Source organism: Acomys russatus, chromosome 5 (assembly GCF_903995435.1).
Source record: "Acomys russatus chromosome 5, mAcoRus1.1, whole genome shotgun sequence".
Lineage (NCBI taxonomy): Eukaryota > Metazoa > Chordata > Mammalia > Rodentia > Muridae > Acomys > Acomys russatus.
In genome coordinates, this window is record NC_067141.1 from 75,600,693 (window position 1) to 75,619,027 (window position 18,335).

General features: G+C 46.9%; 1 protein-coding gene across 6 annotated transcripts in view; it reads left to right on the plus strand.

Annotated features, from left to right (window-relative positions):
* Positions 1 to 923: 923 nt before the first annotated feature.
* The window catches only part of Tdrd1 (tudor domain containing 1), a 38,028-nt gene continuing 20,616 nt past the window's right edge, over positions 924 to 18,335 (plus strand). For 5 of the 6 annotated variants that reach the window (XM_051146843.1, XM_051146846.1, XM_051146844.1 and 2 more), the window contains exons 1-10: positions 924 to 1,242; positions 4,161 to 4,219; positions 8,509 to 8,653; positions 9,300 to 9,405; positions 10,073 to 10,136; positions 11,014 to 11,118; positions 11,315 to 11,497; positions 11,929 to 12,072; positions 12,587 to 12,758; positions 14,209 to 14,295. In XM_051146843.1, coding sequence (XP_051002800.1) covers positions 939 to 1,242; positions 4,161 to 4,219; positions 8,509 to 8,653; positions 9,300 to 9,405; positions 10,073 to 10,136; positions 11,014 to 11,118; positions 11,315 to 11,497; positions 11,929 to 12,072; positions 12,587 to 12,758; positions 14,209 to 14,295 — 1,369 coding nt within the window. In that variant the 5' untranslated portion in view covers positions 924 to 938. The remainder of the gene's footprint in view (positions 1,243 to 4,160; positions 4,220 to 8,508; positions 8,654 to 9,299; positions 9,406 to 10,072; positions 10,137 to 11,013; positions 11,119 to 11,314; positions 11,498 to 11,928; positions 12,073 to 12,586; positions 12,759 to 14,208; positions 14,296 to 18,335) is intronic. The other variant, XM_051146848.1, reaches the window with a different exon arrangement.

Below are 18,335 nucleotides of genomic sequence, written 5' to 3' on the forward strand. Positions count from 1 at the left end.
CCCAAATTCATTATCTCTTACGTTCTATCAGGATTTTATTAAACTATATCTAATTTAAATGAGTAATGAAATAGAAGTTTAGGACACACTTTTCTGCTGTTTGTTTGTTCCGGTGTCCTAGTGACAGCTTCTGCCTTCTCCCCTTGAAGGTTTTAAGGATCGGCTCACCTGCATGTTACACACCACTCGCCCAAAGGAAGAGCTGTTGCTCCCTCCAAGGGCCTCTCTCCTTCCAGGCAGTGAGGACAGACCATAAGCCAGCATCAGCATTGGGCCTGACAGGTCTGCCTCCCGGGTGCCTGCGGCCTGAAACATGGGAGGCTTGCAGCAAGTCAAACTCATTTTCAGAGAAAGCCACACACAGGTCCTTGAAAGAAATAAATCTTTTTTCCATTTTATGAAGCTCAGCTGGAGGCTGTCAAAGCCAAATAAATGCTTAGGAAAACCAGAGCGATTAGGGTCAGCGGAGAGAAGGAGGATGGCTTGGATGACCAGGCAGGTGGGAGAGCCAGGCCTGTGGGTAAGGAGTAGTTCCTGATGTCAGAAGAGCTGGCATAAGATAGAGGGCGGATGCGAGCCTGATGCAGGCAGCAGACAGCATCCCGCTCCGCGAGGGGCGTAGGCTTCCCACAGTGGCCGGTGCCTCCAGTTGTCAAAGGTCTCTTCTGTTCCGAGGACTTCAGAGTAAGGAATGGTGTGGACCTCTTGAGTTGGTGTAAATGAATCTACCAAGCATGAAGTTTATACTTATGGAAAAAGAGATATCTGTATATTGTAAGCCAAGGTTAAATTTTCTTGGAATTGTTTGTAGAAATTATCTGATGTGTAGTGTTTGAAGAAGTCACCTGGGCTTGTAGTTCTTGGTGTTCACAATTAAATTCACCTCTTAAATCTATTTCTTTTCTCAGACTTCAACAAATGTTAAATTGCCACCCAATATGATGCCACGAAGTAATTTGGAAGCCTCTACTGGTAAAATGGCAGAGCCATTTAATTTTGAGAAAAAGGAAAGCCAGCTTCCCCCACACGGTTCTTTAAGAGGTCCTGTAGCACAGCATAACCATCCCAATTTCAGACTGAAAAGCCCAGAGAATGGAAATAAAAAGAACAATTTTCTGCTTTGTGAGCAAAGCAAACAGTATTTAGCTAGTCAGGAAGACAATTTGGTGGTCTCTGCAAACCCTGGTGGTATCAGTGGAGAAGCAGGTGGGTCCAAAGGAGACAGGAAGACATTACCAACAGGTGAGTGAAAACTGCACTCTTTGTACTCAATTCTGACGTGTTCTCTGACTTCATTTACAACCAAATGGCGCTGGGAAACAGAACAGCTAAATGGCTGCGAAGAGGTCACAGATCTAATTATTATTTAGATGAAAAGCGTTTATCAAGTAGTGTCCCTGGTTTCATTAGTCACAGAAAGGGTTCCACAGAAGGGAATGGCTGCATATGGACCTCCCCAGGGATGATGAAAGGACAGTGTGTGGTGCTTCTCATAGTTAAGATGTGATCTGCTTTAAATAATTTGTTTTTCTTGGTTCTGAAAGCTTACTCTTTAAACAGAGGAGGCCAGATAGGTTTTAACTTCTGGGCGTGTGAAATACGATCTGTTAGTGCTGTCTTAGTCCAGTGTCCTTGGACTCTAGGAGGTCCTTAAGAAGTCAAAACTAAGGGTGTTCAAACTGCATTCACCTCAGAGCTCAGCTCAGGTCCAGCACCAGTCTGGCCTAGTTGTCCTTGAATTTTTCCATTGCCATAAACAAATCCCATAAATGCCAGTCATTAAAAACAAAATACCTTCGATGGAACAGTAAAAATTACTGTGTTAATGCTTGTGTAGAATTATGCTTTTATATTTTGTACAAGGAAGATTGCTCCCAATTTTCACTTGAGGTATTGAAAAGCAAGATTGCAACCTGACACGTCAAGATTGCAACCTGACACGTCAACTCTTGGAAACTCAGTGAACCCGGGTTCTCCAAGTGGGCAGCCACTGAAGTGTGAACTGGAACCACTCATCCTAATGTAGCTGTGGGAGTTACTGGGTGGTCTGGGCCTCCATACTGTATTAGCACTGACACTTTCACACACACACACACACACACACATATATGTATATATATGCATGTATATATACACAAACATACACATTTTATTGAAAATGTATATGTTGGACATGGTTCCCCTCCTCCAACTCCTTCCAGATTCTCCCCACCTCCTTACCTGCCCAACGCCACATCTTTTTTTTTCTCTTACCGCTTTAGAAAAAAAAAAGACAGGCTAACCAGATTTTTACAAGGGGAGAGAAAAAATATAAGAAATAAAAAACTCAAAAACATAAAACCAGAAATTATGATATATATGTTTATAATATACACATAAAAATTAGTAAGACCAAAAAAACAAAACAAACAGAAAACCAAAACCAAAGCGCACTTTGTGTTGGCATTACTGGCATAGGGCTGCTCTTACATGCTGTTAATTACCCGGTCAGACTCCACTGGAGAAAGCTAAGTTTTCCTTTGTAAGTGGGTGTCAGTTGCAGGGAGCTTCTTGGTTAGGTACGGAAGATCCTATCCACTTCCCCTCGCAGTGCTGGACCCCATCTGGCTTGGACTCGTGCAGGCCCTGTGCATGCTCCACAGTTTCTATGAAGTCATGTGTGCCTGTCCTGCTGTGTGTCTTCTCACTGTTAGAATCTTTCCATTGCTCTTCTTCATAGATCATGGAGCCCCAAAGGGAGGACTTTGATGAAGACATACCATTTAGGACCAAGTATTTGACAGTCTCTTGCCCTCCTCACATTGTCCACCGGGGCTCTGTAGCAGTTCCCACCTACTACAGGAGGCTTGTCTGGTGACTGAGGGAGGCACTGATCTGTGGGCACAGCAGGGTGTGTAAAGTATCAGTCTGTTGCTGTGCTCCCTCCGCAGAACAATAGAACTGGATTTTCCCCTAAGTCTATGGCCTTTCTGGGTTCTTGGCTACCTGAGCGATATCTAACATGTGTTCTGTCTCACGGAGTGAGCCGTAAATACAGAGTAGTCAGTCAAGTTATTCCCATAGTATGTTTGTGTCACTGTTGCATCAATGGATCATGTAGGCAGGTCAACTATTGTAGACTTCCAGGTTTGCAGTTGGGTTGGTGGTTACCTGCTCCTCTGGCAGTGTGCAGAGTGCCTTCTAGTGCCCTGAGCACTAGTCAGAGGTGAAGGCTCTGATTAGGCACCACCTCAAGTTCTCTGTGTTCAACAATATGTTAGTGTTGTCTTAGGCGGTAGGGCCTTAACACCAATTTGCGGTAAGCAATAGCCTTAGCAATGCCCAGAGTTGTTTGGAAGTTTCCACGGGGTCCCTTTGGCCAATGACTCAACTACATATAACCTGTTCCTCGAATTAGAGGTTTTACTTGGCAGTGACTGTTGGGGCATGGCCTCCTCATTGTTTTTGGTGACTCCATTTAGATATCACATGTAACTATGTATGTATATGTATATATACACACACACATGCACACACACACATCGTAGGCATTGTGTGTGTGTGTGTGTGTGTGCGCGCGCGCGCCCTTAAGAGGCCTCTGCAGGAGTCGGTTTCCACACAGCCCCTCAAATGGCCCTGAGTGTTAGTCGGTCTCCTCCGGCTTTACTCCTCCTTTGCCCCCTTCCCTTCCTCTCACTGTTTACTTTTCCCATATATTAGCACTAACTCTTATTTAGATGTTCTATTAGAGAGGAACTACTAGCATCATCTGTGAAGACCATTCGCTATTCCTTTTCCTGTCTTTGAGTCAGGATTTTCTTATGATGCTTAAAAGCAGCACATGGTGGGCGACCGTGTGTACAGGAGCACACAGGACTCCAGCTAACTTGCTAGGTCATCCATTTAAAACCTCAGGACTGTGAAACAGTGTCGGAAAGGTGTGAGGAGGTCTGCTTTCTGGCTGGAGATAGCTTACAGTGGACATTGCGTGTGCCCTGATCCCAGCAAGTCCTTATTTCCTACCAGAAAAGGGAGTGTGCCCTTTGCTTATTTCTGGCTTAGCTGGGAGGCTGTTGGGAGCGAGCTACTGCTGGGGCATTACTGAGTTTTGCTATTTTACATGATTGGAAGTGAAAAGTAGCCCTTGGCATTTAATAGGAACTGTGTTTTCCCTCCCCCAGGAAACCCAGTGTCACCATTGAGTCTTGGAAATAATTCACCATCCAACCAAGTCAAAACTGTAAGTTTCTTTTTTCCTTCCTGGCATTTTCTGTGCTGTGCAACTAATGAGGCTTCGTTTTTGTTAGAGTTAGTCAAGTTCAATTTCGCTTTTTCTCTGAGAGTCTTTCTTAGCAGAAAGCCTTTTTTTCAGGCAACTGTAGATTTCCATGCAGGCAGTGGTCAGGATTAGAGTGAAGTCCTGTGCAGGCTCCAGCCAGTGTCCTCCTCAGAGCGGGCACTGACAGAACATTGCTGGTGTCACAGGGTCCCTTATATTTCTTTCTGTGGCCAACTCCACAGCCCTGACATCGTTGAGCCCTGGCAGCTGCAAATGTGTCCAGAGTTCACAGTTGGTCACTGTGAGAGCGGCTGTGAGTACAGCTCTACTGCAGGCGCCTCTGAGTGACCTTGCAGATCGGCTGGATTGGTTCTTATGTAGTAATATTTTGTCATGCGATAAAAAGTCAGTGATAAACAATATCCATTGGAGAAATGTTTGTCTTTTGTCCATTTTTTAGTTGGGTCATTTAGTTGATTTTTTTAGTTTGGTTCCGTTTTCCAAGACAGGGTTTCTCCATGGCTCTGGCTGTCCTGGAACTCACTCCGTAGACCAGGCAGGCCTCAAACTCAGAGATTCAACTGCCTTGGCCTCTTGAGTGCTGGGATTAAAGGTGTGCGCCACCACTGCCTGGCTTCATTACTTAGAAGCAGTCTAGCTGACAGAGCTCTTCACTTGTTGGACCGCTGGTGCTAAGACTGCAAACTTTTTGCCACCCTCATCATTGATATGTGCTTCTTTTGAGAAATGTTTCTGTTTTATATTTTGATCCCGTTTGAGTTAGTTGTGCCTAGGGAGCTTGGGTTGAGGCTCCTCTGTCTTGCTTGCAGGTGATCTGCTGTCCTGGGACTGTTTTTGGGAAGGCTGGTTTTTCTCCGTTGTCTGGGAATTAGTCAAGTCCATTGAGGACACTTGCCAAGTTATAGACGCCACAGATCTGTTCACTGTTCCTCATGGCTTTCCACTCACTTACCTGTCTTCACCAGGCACATAGCCAGAGATGTCCTGAGATGGCATGGAGCCAACTGTATTTTGTTTTTAACGAATGTTTATTTTAGCCAGACTAGTTCTCTTACCTTCAAATAGACTGATTAGAATAATGTTGTCCATATCTGTAAAGTACCACTGCTCTGACTCTGGCATGGATTGCATTGAATCTGTCATCTGATGACCAGTTAGCCACCTTTTCTGTGTTATCTTCTGACGACAGACATGTGTGTCTTCATGTGTGTCATCTGTGATCTCTTTCACTTTGCAGTCTTCAGCTTCTATGTGTTAAATCTTTTGTTAACATTTATGCTTAATAATGGGTTTTTTGAGTGATTCCTTATATTTATGTGTCTGTGAGTTCATTGCTAAAAAGTAGAAATAATAGAACTTTTTATCTTAGCTTGTATCTTGTGACTGTTGAAGTCATTTATTCTAGGAATCAAGTGCACTTACTACACTGATTCATACAGTGGTGGATATTTTAGTCTGTCTTACGGATTTGTTGAATGTTTTCATTAGCTAAGCAATCTTGCATCTCTGAAATAAATACCGTGTATCATGAAATAATAACTTTTTACTGCTTCCGTGGTTGGTATCAATACAATATTGACCTTAATAAAAGAAATTAAAAAGTGTTTCCCCCAAAAGAGACTACATTATTGTTGTTATTGAAATATTTGGTAAAATTCTCTTGTGAAAACAGCCTGGAATTTTGACATTTCTTTTGGCAGAGTCTTAAACTGTGATAGAATTTCCTTAATATTTATAACTCTGTTCAAATTGCTTCTGGTTTGTTTATATTTTAAGAACTGGTCTGTGTTGTTATGTGTGCAGGTCAGTCCTCGATTGTTAAGTGATGTTTGTGGGGTGTAGTCCAGTTGTAGGTCCATTTTGCTTATTAGGGGACACCATGATGTAAGTTACAGCAAGATGAGACGTAAGCCACTGACTCGGGACCTTTGTCCCCTGAGTTCACGTGCTGCTCTCTGTTCTTCTCTCACTGGAGCTTTAACAGTGTCCCATAAGTTTTGGTAACTTGAAAGTTTTTCCTATCCAGTATGCGTTGACTCGTCCTCTGAGACCCACGCATCATTTCAGGAGCATGTTGAGTGTCCAAGTGTTTGGAGGGATGAACTTAAGCCCTCTGCAGTTCATCCCAGCTGGAGTTGACTGTGGTCAGAGCAGACGCTGCACTTCCCATCTCAGCTGGCCGTCCTTAGCTCCGCTCCTTCTCCTGTGCTGGAGTTGAAGCAGCCCCTGTGGACACATGCCTCTGAGCGGCTCGCGTGACAGGCTTGCGTTGCCTGTTGCCAGCACTTGCAGAGAATGTGTCTGCAGTGGCTCATATGGGCATCCCTTGCAGAGCCTGCTAGCTGCTGTGTTGCTGGGTTGCGACTCTGGCTGCCTTTCTGTCTAGTCACGTCAGTCGTTGAGAGAGAACGTAGTCTGTCAACACTGATGGCTTTTTTCTCAGTGTTGCCTCATATCCTGTAGCTCTGCTGTTGACTGGACACACACCTAGGGCTGGGCGGTCTTCTTGCTGGATTGACTGGTCATAGACCGTCCTCTGGGCATTCTCGTTCCTCTGTAACCTTTTATCTGATAGTAATATGCTGTCCCCTGGTCTTCGTTAATTAACATTTATGAGGTAGCATTCCATTTTTCTACCACTTGAATTCTCCTACAGGATACATCTCAGTGACACGTTGTTAATCTGTTTATCCCTGCCTTCATGGTGCCTTTCCCCCCCATTACTCTTGGGGGTTAATTGAACACTTCATAACTTCATTTTTGCTTGGCATGTATCTCTGAATAGCTTTCCCAGTGATTGCTATACACATTTTACCAATGTGAGCACCGATAGTGTCTTCTCTCCTCCCTTTCAGAGTTAACCTTATACTTGCTTTGTATGCTTAGTTTAGGATTTCAGCTGTACGTAAGAGATGAGCAAGCAAAGCCTTTACCTATGCTGTCTCACCAGTGAGGCAGGCCCACATTCTTTATTTTTTATTTTTTAAAATATTTTATTAATTTATTCATATTACATCTAAATTGTTATCCCATCCCTTGTAACTTCCTATTCCTCCCTCCCTCCCATTTTCCCCTTACTCCCCTCCCCTATGACTGTGACTGAGGGGGGCCTCCTCCCCCTGTATATGCTCATAGGGTATAAAGTCTCTTCTTGGTAGCCTGTTATCCTTCCTCTGAGTGCCACCAGGCCTTCCCATCAAGGGGACGTGGTCAAATGTGGGCCACCAGAGTTCGTGTGAAAGTCAGACCCCACTCTCCACTCAACTGTGGAGAATGTCCTGTTTATTGGCTAGATCTGGGTAGGGATTCGATGTTTACTGCACGTATTGTCCTTGGCTGGTGCCATAGTTTGAGCAGAACCCCAGGACCCAGATCCGCCCATCATAATGTTCTTCTTGTAGGATCCTTCTATTTCCCCATTCTCCCATACTTCTCTCACCTAAAGTCCCAATAGGATGTCCTCCCCTCTGTCCACTTTCCTGGTAAGTGAAGACTTTCATGGGACAGTCCCCTTGGACTAGTGTCCAGATATAAGTGAGTATATACCATTTGACTCTTTCTGCTTCTGGGTGAACTCACTCATTATGATCATTTCTAGTTCAATCCACTTGTTCACAAATTTTGGGAATTCCTTGTTTTTAATAGCTGAGTAGTATTCCATAGTGTAAATGTACCACAGTTTCTTTATCCATTCTTCTACTGAGGGACACTTAGGCTGTTTCCATGTTCTGGCTATTATGAATAAGGCCGCTATGAACATGGTTGAGCATATGTCCCTGTTGTGTAGTGGAGCATTTTCTGGGTATATTCCAAGGAGTGGAATAGCTGGGTCTTGAGGAAGCCCTATTCCCATTTTTCTGAGAAAGCGCCAGATAGTTTTCCAAAGTGGTTGTACTAGTTTGCATTCCCACCAGCAATGAAGGAGTGTTCCTCTTTCTCCACATCCTTGCCAGCATGTGGTGTCACTTGAGTTTTTGATCTTAGCCATTCTGATGGGTGTAAGATGATATCTCAGTGTTGTTTTGATTTGCATTTCTCTGATGACTAAAGACGTTGAGCATTTCTTTAAGTGTTTCTCAGCCATTTGATATTCCTCTGTTGAGAATTCTCTGTTTAGTTCTGAGCCCCATTTCTCAATTGGATTATTTGGTTTGGTGACCCACATTCTAACTACTGCTCTCACCAGTGAGGCGGGCCCACATTCTAACTGCTGCTCTTTGTTCTTCTAGAAGCCCAGCAGTAATGTGTCTCCTGAAAAACCAAGCAGATCTCACAAGTTGTTTGAGAACGCCTTGTCTGTAAATAACCCAGCGCTCTTCAGCTCCTTAGGACCACCCCTCCGGTCAGCAACCTGCCACCGCTGTGGCCTGTTTGGTAAGCAAGTTCACTTTTGATGTCCACAGGATGGTCTTTCTGTATATCTGAGGAGTGTTTTCTCATGGTGAGCACTGAAGTGTGGACTGTCACACTGCTGTGTGCCGTCATTCATGCCCAGTGGCTGCCGCTGCTCTCCATACCTGCCGTCCTTCCTGCTTTCTCTCTCAGGTTTACTTGTACGATTTTCAGGACTAGGGACATCTCTGCATCTCCAGCCTGAGCTTGAACTCATTTTCAAACACTTGCTGTTTCTCTTTCTGCATTTGAGAAAGTTTGACAATCCTCCCAGGGTCTGGTGCTGACTAGACAGCCCTGTAGCCTGCAGCCTCATCTCTCTAGTGTTTTGTGTATGCGTGTGTTTGTGTGTGTGTATACACATATATATTTAATGCTTTGTTTTATGCATGTGGGTGTTTTGCCCAAGTGTCTGTTCTCTATGTGCATGTATTACCCAACGAAGCCAGAAGAGGGCAGTATATCCCCTAGAACTGGAGTTATAGAAGGTTGTATTGTAAGCCTCCATGTTAGTGATGGGAATCGAACCTGCGTTCTCTAGAAGAGCAGTCAGTGCTCTCGTAGCCACCGAGGTATCACTATAGCCCCCTCTGTAATGCCTTAGACTGAGATGGACTATGCTCTTCAGGATCGCTGAGGTGTTCCCAGTGCAAACAGACATACTACTGCTCCACAGCGTGCCAGAGGAAAGACTGGTCTTCCCACAGCACCATCTGCAGGCCCGTACAGCCAAGGTGAGCGCTGCTGAAGGGTGAGCACTCAAGCGAGCTAAGCAGGCCCAGGCTCCGTAAGCACCAGCTAGTATATAGCAAGATTTAGGACCTCAAGTAAATTTTTATTTTAGATTTATTTTATTATTTTGTGTGTGTCTGTGTCTGTGTAGCACATGTGTCTGGTGCCCGAGGAAGTGATGAGCCTCCGTATGGGTGGTAGGAACTGAACCCAGGTCCTTTGCAAGAACCAGGGCTCTTAACCCTGAGCCAACTCTTAGTCACACGAATTTTTAAAAGCTGGAATTTTCAGTGCCCTGCTTATCGTCCTGTCTGCATTCCTGGGTGTTGGGGTGCAGCCTTCCTAGTGCTCATGAGGCGAGGCTTTGAAATAAACATGTCCATATTGATGGCGTTCCCTGTGGGATGTGAGGATTGTCTGTATTCACAGAGGACAGTTCTGAGGCCCAGCTCCTCTTAGCCCTCCTACTGGGGGCTTTTGGGGGACACACTGTGTGCTCCCACGTTAGATCCTTTCTCAGGCAGCTCAGGGCTGCTGTGTGCTGTCCGTGCCACTCTCTATGATTTTGCCCTTCTAAATTTTATCGATTGAGAATTTAATAAAATTGAGTTCATGACCCCTCTCTTTAAGTTTCTTTGTATGCTATTAAAATCAACTGTTTAATTACAGTTTGCACAAGCTTGAAGACAGTAAACCACCGTTTGAGACAAGGAACATTGGCGTAAAGAATGAGGTAAGACACTTTTTGGCAAATTTTGGTAAGTTTTAAATCACTCTCCATTTTGAAGAAGACTAAGGTAAGATATTTGAACAGTACACCATGCCTGTATTTATAAACAAAACAAACAAACCCCGTTCACCCCATAGCCAGAGGTGGACAGGAAGGTGCAGTGCGGCTGCTTGGGCCTTTTGGGGATTGTTCGTTTCCAGTTGTTTCCCCAAACGTTCTTTGACAGCCATGTTCCTGTATAAAATAACATAGACTGCCTCAGAGCCCTTGCTTTGCAGCCCAGTAGCACAGGGTCTCCGTCTGTGGGTCTTGCGTTGTTGTCGGGCCTCTCTCAAGGGCACTGCTTTGGGTTAGCGCTCCCCCACTTAGATGACTGTGGGCCAAAGCATTCACAACACCACCGTGTTCAGCTTGTGTCACACAGAATTCTCATCTGTGTGTAGCTGCTGCTACTATCTACTGAAAAAATAAAGTAAGTCTCTTCACAGTATTTACTCATAGAAAGCATTAACAGTTAAGTATTTAAACATTTAAATGTTGCCAGGTAGGGTGACTTATGCCTTCAAACCCAGCAGTTGAGAAGCTGAGGCAGGAGGATAGCTTAGAGTTTTAGGTTAGCTGAGGCTTCGTAGTTTGAGGCCAGCCTGCATTGCAGAGTGAGAGTCAAGATTCTAAGTGTTAAGTGGGCTATAATGGAAGGGTGTCTTTCCGTCACTTTTGCTTGGCCCTGGATGTTGTGTGCGCTGCTGTGGGGGCTCTTGGGGGCCTTTCCGGCTCCTACACTTTGTTCACACTTAGGCTGCAGAGTGTGGTTTCGTGGCCACCGTGCCACGGAAAGTCACGCCTGTGTGGACATGGATTGTGTGCTTTTCCCACGCAGAGCAACTGTCCACTTGGAATTACTAAAGACATGACTGCTGGTGCTGAGAGAGTAATGTTTTCTGATTTGAGAAGTCTCCAACTCAAGAAAACCATGGAAATAAAGGTATTTGTTTTGCTTTCTATGGGGCAATCTAAAGAAGTGCTTGGATTTATCCTTGTTTGCTGCCCTTGCATGGAGTCTACAGCACAGAGCAGACCTGATTAAGTCCATAAAGATTATGAAAATTGCCCCCTACTATTCTCTTAGCTGTAACATTTAAGGAACTTACTTTGGTTTGTTTTTCTCCTGTCTTTGAAAGGGTACAGTCACTGAGTTCAAGCACCCGAGTAACTTTCATGTCCAGTTGTATTCTTTGGAGGTCTTAGAGTGCATGAACCAACTGTCCAGAAGCTTGAAGGAGACTTACGCAAATGTGGTGCCCGAGGACGGCTATCTTCCTGTTAAGGGGGAAGTGTGTGTTGCCAAGTATACAGTTGATCAGGTAACCGCTGACGATGACTTGTTCGGCAGGATGCTTCAGCTTACATTATTGGGGTCGCCTCATGAAGACTGAAGCTATTAATGCCGCATGGGGTGGCTTGGGGCAAACTCGGGTTACCTCAGTCGGGCTCCTCCTTGCACTACCCACTGGGCTCTGCTGCCTCATTCCTGAGTAGCCATATTCCAGCTGCTTGCTGACCTTCCGACTTGCACTTACGTGTGTGTATGATTGTCGTCTAGAGTGCTAGTGCATCTCATGTTGTCCTAATTAGGCCACTTTTGGGATTTCTCATTAAAATGATGTTGACATTTTGAGTGTGTCCGAGGAAACAGGAACCTTCCATCTGCCTGCCGTCTAGGCTGCTTGATGGCTTCTTAGACTAGGATTGTGAAATGGTGTTTAAAGCAGAACGCCACACATTTCCCTTGCAGACCTGGAACAGAGCGGTAATACAAGGCGTTGATGTGTTACAGAAGAAGGCACACGTCTTGTACATTGACTATGGAAATGAAGAAATAATTCCAATAGACAGAATTCACCAGCTAAACAGGAGCATTGACTTGTTTCCTCCTTCCGTGAGTCTTCTCTTTCTGTTACTGTCAGCATCCCCGGGGAGCAGTCACTCAGGTTACCCGGATGCAGTGTTTGCCACTGAGTGCCCTGTCCTGTCTCTGACAGTGTGAATGAATCACCTGTGGCTGGCTCTGCCTGCTGTCCCTCCCTAACTACCCACAGGCAACTCTTGTGAGTAAGCCATTTTTTCAGGAATGTTTTATTGGCTCTGTAAAACTAGTCATTTCTGTATTTATTTTTTACTGGAAAGAAGCCAGAACTGATGAATACTAAAGGTAAAATTCTCAGCCTTGTGCCCATTTCTGAAGCTTCAGTTCCCCACACTTAGCATTGCCAGCAGTAGCACCACAGAGGTAAATGTCACCACACTCAAGTGGTTACCCGCTTAGGATGGAAGGGGTTGGATGACTTTTTTCTGCATGAAATACATTATTTTAAAATTCCCTTTAAATAATTAATTAGAATTTTTTGTTTAAAATACTGAACCTTGTAAGTAACTTGCACAAAATCTTTCAGGCCATAAAGTGCTTTGTGGCAGGCGTCACCCCAGCTGAGGGTGAGTGGAGTCAAGACTGCGCCGCAGCTGTCAGGGCACTGGTACTAGAGCAGTTCTGCTCGGTGACAGTCATGGACATCTTAGAGGAGGATGTGCTCACCTACGCCGTCAGTGTTGTGCTAGAAAGTTCAGGTGAGGCCTGAGCTTCCTTGCCATGTTATTTAGTACCCAAGTGTTCCTCAGAGGAGCATCAGAACCACGGAGCACAAACAAACCGTCCCCATTGTGAGGAAGATGGCGCCTTGAGGTGGCAGTTTGTCAGAAGCGTATGGAATTAGATGGTTTAGAAGACTAGATTTGGGCTAACATGAGGTAACTATATTACTATGCTTTTAGTGCTGTGGCTCTCTTCTTCCCTGGGGGCTGCTGGTTGCCAGCCCATCCAGGCCAGAGGAGCAGAAGGTGAGGTGCTGGCCTTGGAAGGCCGGAAGTACAAAGTGATCAGACACTCTGGGAACCACGTCAGGAGCTAGTTCAAGTTTACTCAGGGAGAACAAAGACTATAGCCCTTGGGGAGTCCGAGGGCGGGGCCAGGATAGGTGTACATGATTGGTTGAAACCTGCCACTTTAAGGATGCTTGGTTTGCATTTGGCAGCAAGCTCCTATCATATGAGCAGGGACACAGCACCTAATTATCCTATAGACAAAGGAAGGGGAGAGCTGGCAGGGAGCTGTGTCAGGGCCACATATCAAATGTGGTTAGGGGCATCTATGTCTAGAGACTCTCTCCAGTCAGGCAGAGAGCAGGAGGCCCTGCCTGGGAGAGGGAGTCCTACACCTAACTCTGAGCTCAGAGTGGCTATCCGGATTGGGAGGATGGCTACCTCAAAGACAGCAGGGTTCTTCCAACATAGTGTAGTCATTATAATGTCTGCTAATGACTTCTACACCTTCACAGGAAGACCTGTTCCCGCCCCAGTGCAGCTTCCTGGAGCAGCCCTCACAGATACACCTCACGTTAGTACTTAAGTGTTGAAGTTGAGGAGTGGACCGTTCTGGCACCCTGCCCTTCTTTTGTGGTTTAGTATCTGTATGAAAAGTCACTCCTCACACTTTATTATAATGACCTAAGTTTCCAAGGCACCACCCCTCTGTACGCTCAGAGAAGGGGTGACGTATGACTTAATAGAACAGGAGGTTGTCTGTTGAATTTAGTATACAATCTATTTTTGTTTTTTGACATGTGTATTTCATGTTGTGACTTCAGCTTTGGGGTGCCAGGTCAGGTGAGGGATGACTGATCTTGATGCAGGTAGTCTTGTCTTTTAATTGATTTCTTCACATAAACAATGGTTCATTTAAATACGCTTTGGAGCCAATAACTGGCTTTCCTATTATTTGAAATTTTGATGATGAATCTTTTCATGAAATTTTTGGTCAAGTGACAGAGAATTTTGTTTCAATTTTAAAAACTATGCTTTTCTGTTATTTTGCCCATAATAACTGACATGCTGAAGCAAGCCTGTGCAAGGAGTTAGCATGTCTGAGGCACACGGTTGATTTGTTCTTACTTTTTCTTTGCCTGTGATGCTTTGTGTAGTGTCTCAATAGAGAAGATCTATTTTCTGAATCACCTCTTAGGAAAACAGCTGGAGCACATGTTGGTCGAGATGGGGTACAGTGTGAAAGCCGGGGAGCAGAATCCCAGGAAGCAAGGTGTGGACCACAGTGAGTACGCAGGCTCGGGGTGCACAGTGACTGGGGTACAGAGCAGGGTAAGGCTTGGTGTGGCACTGTCAGAACCACGCTCAGCACTGTACACTGTGGCTCTGTCAGAACCACTCTCAGCACTGCACACTGTGGCTCCATCAGAACCACGCTCAGCACTGCACACTAAGGGTAGTTTTCATTTAGAAACACATTATCTGATCTGAGTCTCCGTCCTGTCTCTGAGTCTGTTTTGCGGATTAATCCTAATATGATCATCATTGGAGACTATAAAGTGACACTTGAGGTTGAGTGCTTTTTAGCTCATTGCTTCAGTTTGATGTGATTCCCAGGAGATCTCTGAAGGATGGGCTTTCTTAAGAGTTAGATTTTTAATTATTAACTGTGTGCACATGCATGTTTACAACAAGTTTAACAAGAGAATTAGATGCAGCGTGAGCATTTGTCATGGCATCTCCTGCCGTGGATGTAGACAGGACTCACTGTCTTCTGTCTATGGAGCAGAGGTGGTCCCAGGTTGTGAATATTCATCCCAGAGACAGACTGCCCTGGCCTCAAGCCGTCCACCCTCTTGCTTCGAGTCCCTGTGCCCTGTCTACTTGGCTGCCAAGTCATTTTTGGTTTTTCCTCCTAAACACCTTTGGTTATATCTTTTTATTGCCTTCCTCCTAGTTTTCTTTCCTCACTGTCATCTCTTTAGGAACCCTTTATGACAGTGGAAACAACCTTCTGTGTTATCTTTTATCTCCTGCATGTATCCTGAGGACGTGCCCTTGCGATGTCCCTAAACAGAAATCCTGCTGAAAAACTGAGTATTTATTTGCCATCTAGAGAAGAAAAGTAAACAAACAGTGGTCTGGTAGCTGTCGTGCTTAGGACCATAAGTGTTGCTGGTGCAGAGTAAGAGAAATAATGAGGTGAACCTGGGCCCATTACATTTAGAGTGGGAGTTTGTGGTGAGACTGGAGACTGGAAAGCTTTGCCAGAGCAGCAGAAAGGTTAGTGCTTCTGGGTAAGGGAGTCATTCATTAGTCACAGGTGCACTATGGGCATCTGCAGCAAGAAACAGCACCCAGAGAGCTCTGTCCACTCTGCTAAGGCGCCATGGAGGCTTAAAGGTACTATGGAAGGGAATTCTGTGGTCCACACAGAAAGATGTGCAAGGGTGGGATAGAGGACAATCCCCTGGCAAGGTGCCTGCTGAGACTTGCCATGAGATAGTCTTGAACTGACAGCACACCAAGCAAGAAATAGAAAGTCTGGGGTGGGGACCTTGTTCCAAGAACTAAAGAACACATTTGTAAAAGGCATCACTTTAAAGGGACATGGTTGGGTCTAAAATGCTAAAAATGAGGTATGACTGGAATTGGCCATCACGGAAAGGGGCAGGAGAAAGAGCAAAAGGCCAGGGTGTGAGCAGAGTAGATCACAGGATGTGTCAGAGCTGTACTGTGAGCTACATCTGCCACCACAGCCAACATAGTGACTGGGAAAGTGGCAAGAATGTGGCAGGAGTGGTGCCCCTGTGGTAGGAAAGAGAAAGGGATGGAGTCTGGCTGTAAGCCTGGCAGACCTGAACCTGTCTGTGCTGTCCTTAGACCTGCTGAGACACCTTTACATCCTGGCTGTGTGCTTTGCATGAGAACGGCCCCAGAGGCTCATGCATCCAAATGCTTAGTTATCAAGGAAGTGGCACAATTATAAGAATAAGAAAGTGTGAGCGGAGGTGGGTGTGAGGTTTCAGAAGCCCTGGCCAGGCCCGGCACTCTGTGCTTGCCTGTTGGTGAGGGTGTGGCTCTTTGTTGCTTCCCCAGCACCTTGAGTGCCACCATGCTCCCACCATGCTCCCACCATGCCCCTACCTGTGCTCCCACCATGCTCCCACCATGCCCCTACCTGTGCTCCCACCATGCCCCTACCCGTGGGATAACGGACTAACTGTAAGCAGGCCCCAGGTACCTCCTTTTATAAGAGTTGCCTTGGTTACAGTGTCTCTTCACAGCAGTAAAAACTCTAACTGAAGCGCTGCCTCTCCCCACTCGTTCCAGACGTACCAACCGGTATCAGGCCCTGCCTCAGTGCTTATGTCCTTCCTGTTGAAGTATTCTTGTTGCAATCATTACTAATATTTGATATTGATATATCATTTTAATAAGTCAGCGGTTATTCCTTAACCAGGTGTATACTCAATAACCACACAGAGAGGCCAGGGCCTATTTAATTAGCCTAGAGCACAATGCTGCTCAATAATTCCCCCATCCTAACCCTCCACGCTAGTGCAGCTTCCTCCCATTCAGATTCCCCACATTATACTTGCTTTTTACTCATCTCCGAGGTCTGATTCATTCCTCCTGGTGCTTCCTGGTCTTCTCCACCTGTGTCCCTTCTTTCCTTCCTGCCCTTTCTCTCCCCTAACTCCCCTGTTATCCTTTGTGTTGCTCAGTATTGGCTAGTTGGTTTTTATTGGCAATACAGAGAACAAATGGTGACATGTTTACACAACTTGAGACAGGAGATACTTAGAAAAACATCACAATGCAATGTCAGGATTGAAACCAGCTAGTGGGGTGGAGAAATGAACAAGGGTAAACTGTGCACAGTCCACAAGAGCATTATGCCCACACACCCCATGCCGACACACCCCATGCCCACACACCCCGTGCCCACACACCCCGTGCCCACACACCCCATGCCCACACACCCCATGCAGACACACCCCATGCCGACACACCCCATGCCCACACACCCCATGCCCACACACCCCATGCCCACACACCCCATGCCCACACACCCCATGCCAACACACCCCATGCCCACACACCCCATGCCCACACACCCCATGCCGACACACCCCATGCCCACACACCCCGTGCCCACACACCCCGTGCCCACACACCCCAAGCCCACACACCCCATGCCCACACACCCCATGCAGACACACCCCATGCAGACACACCCCATGCCCACACACCCCATGCCCACACACCCCAAGCCCACACACCCCATGCAGACACACCCCATGCCGACACACCCCATGCCGACACACCCCATGCCCACACACCCCATGCCCACACACCCCGTGCCCACACACCCCATGCAGACATACCCCATGCCGACACACCCCATGCCCACACACCCCAAGCCCACACACCCCATGCCCACACACCCCATGCAGACACACCCCATGCCGACACACCCCATGCCCACACACCCCATGCCCACACACCCCATGCAGACACACCCCATGCCGACACACCCCATGCCGACACACCCCATGCCCACACACCCCATGCCCACACACCCCGTGCCCACACACCCCATGCAGACATACCCCATGCCGACACACCCCATGCCCACACACCCCAAGCCCACACACCCCATGCAGACATACCCCATGCCCACACACCCCATGCAGACATACCCCATGCCCACACACCCCATGCCCACACACCCCAAGCCCACACACCCCAAGCCCACACACCCCATGCCCACACACCCCATGCAGACACACCCCATGCCGACACACCCCATGCCCACACACCCCATGCCCACACACCCCATGCCCACACACCCCATGCCGACACACCCCATGCCCACACACCCCATGCCCACACACCCCATGCCGACACACCCCATGCCCACACACCCCGTGCCCACACACCCCGTGCCCACACACCCCATGCAGACATACCCCATGCCGACACACCCCATGCCGACACACCCCATGCCGACACACCCCATGCCGACACACCCCATGCCCACACACCCCATGCCCACACACCCCATGCCCACACACCCCATGCCGACACACCCCATGCCGACACACCCCATGCAGACACACCCCATGCCCACACACCCCATGCCCACACACCCCAAGCCCACACACCCCATGCCCACACACCCCATGCAGACACACCCCATGCCGACACACCCATGCAGACACACCCCATGCCGACACACCCCATGCAGGACACATCCCATGCCGACACACCCATGCCAACACACCCCATGCCCACACACCCCAAGCCCACACACCCCAT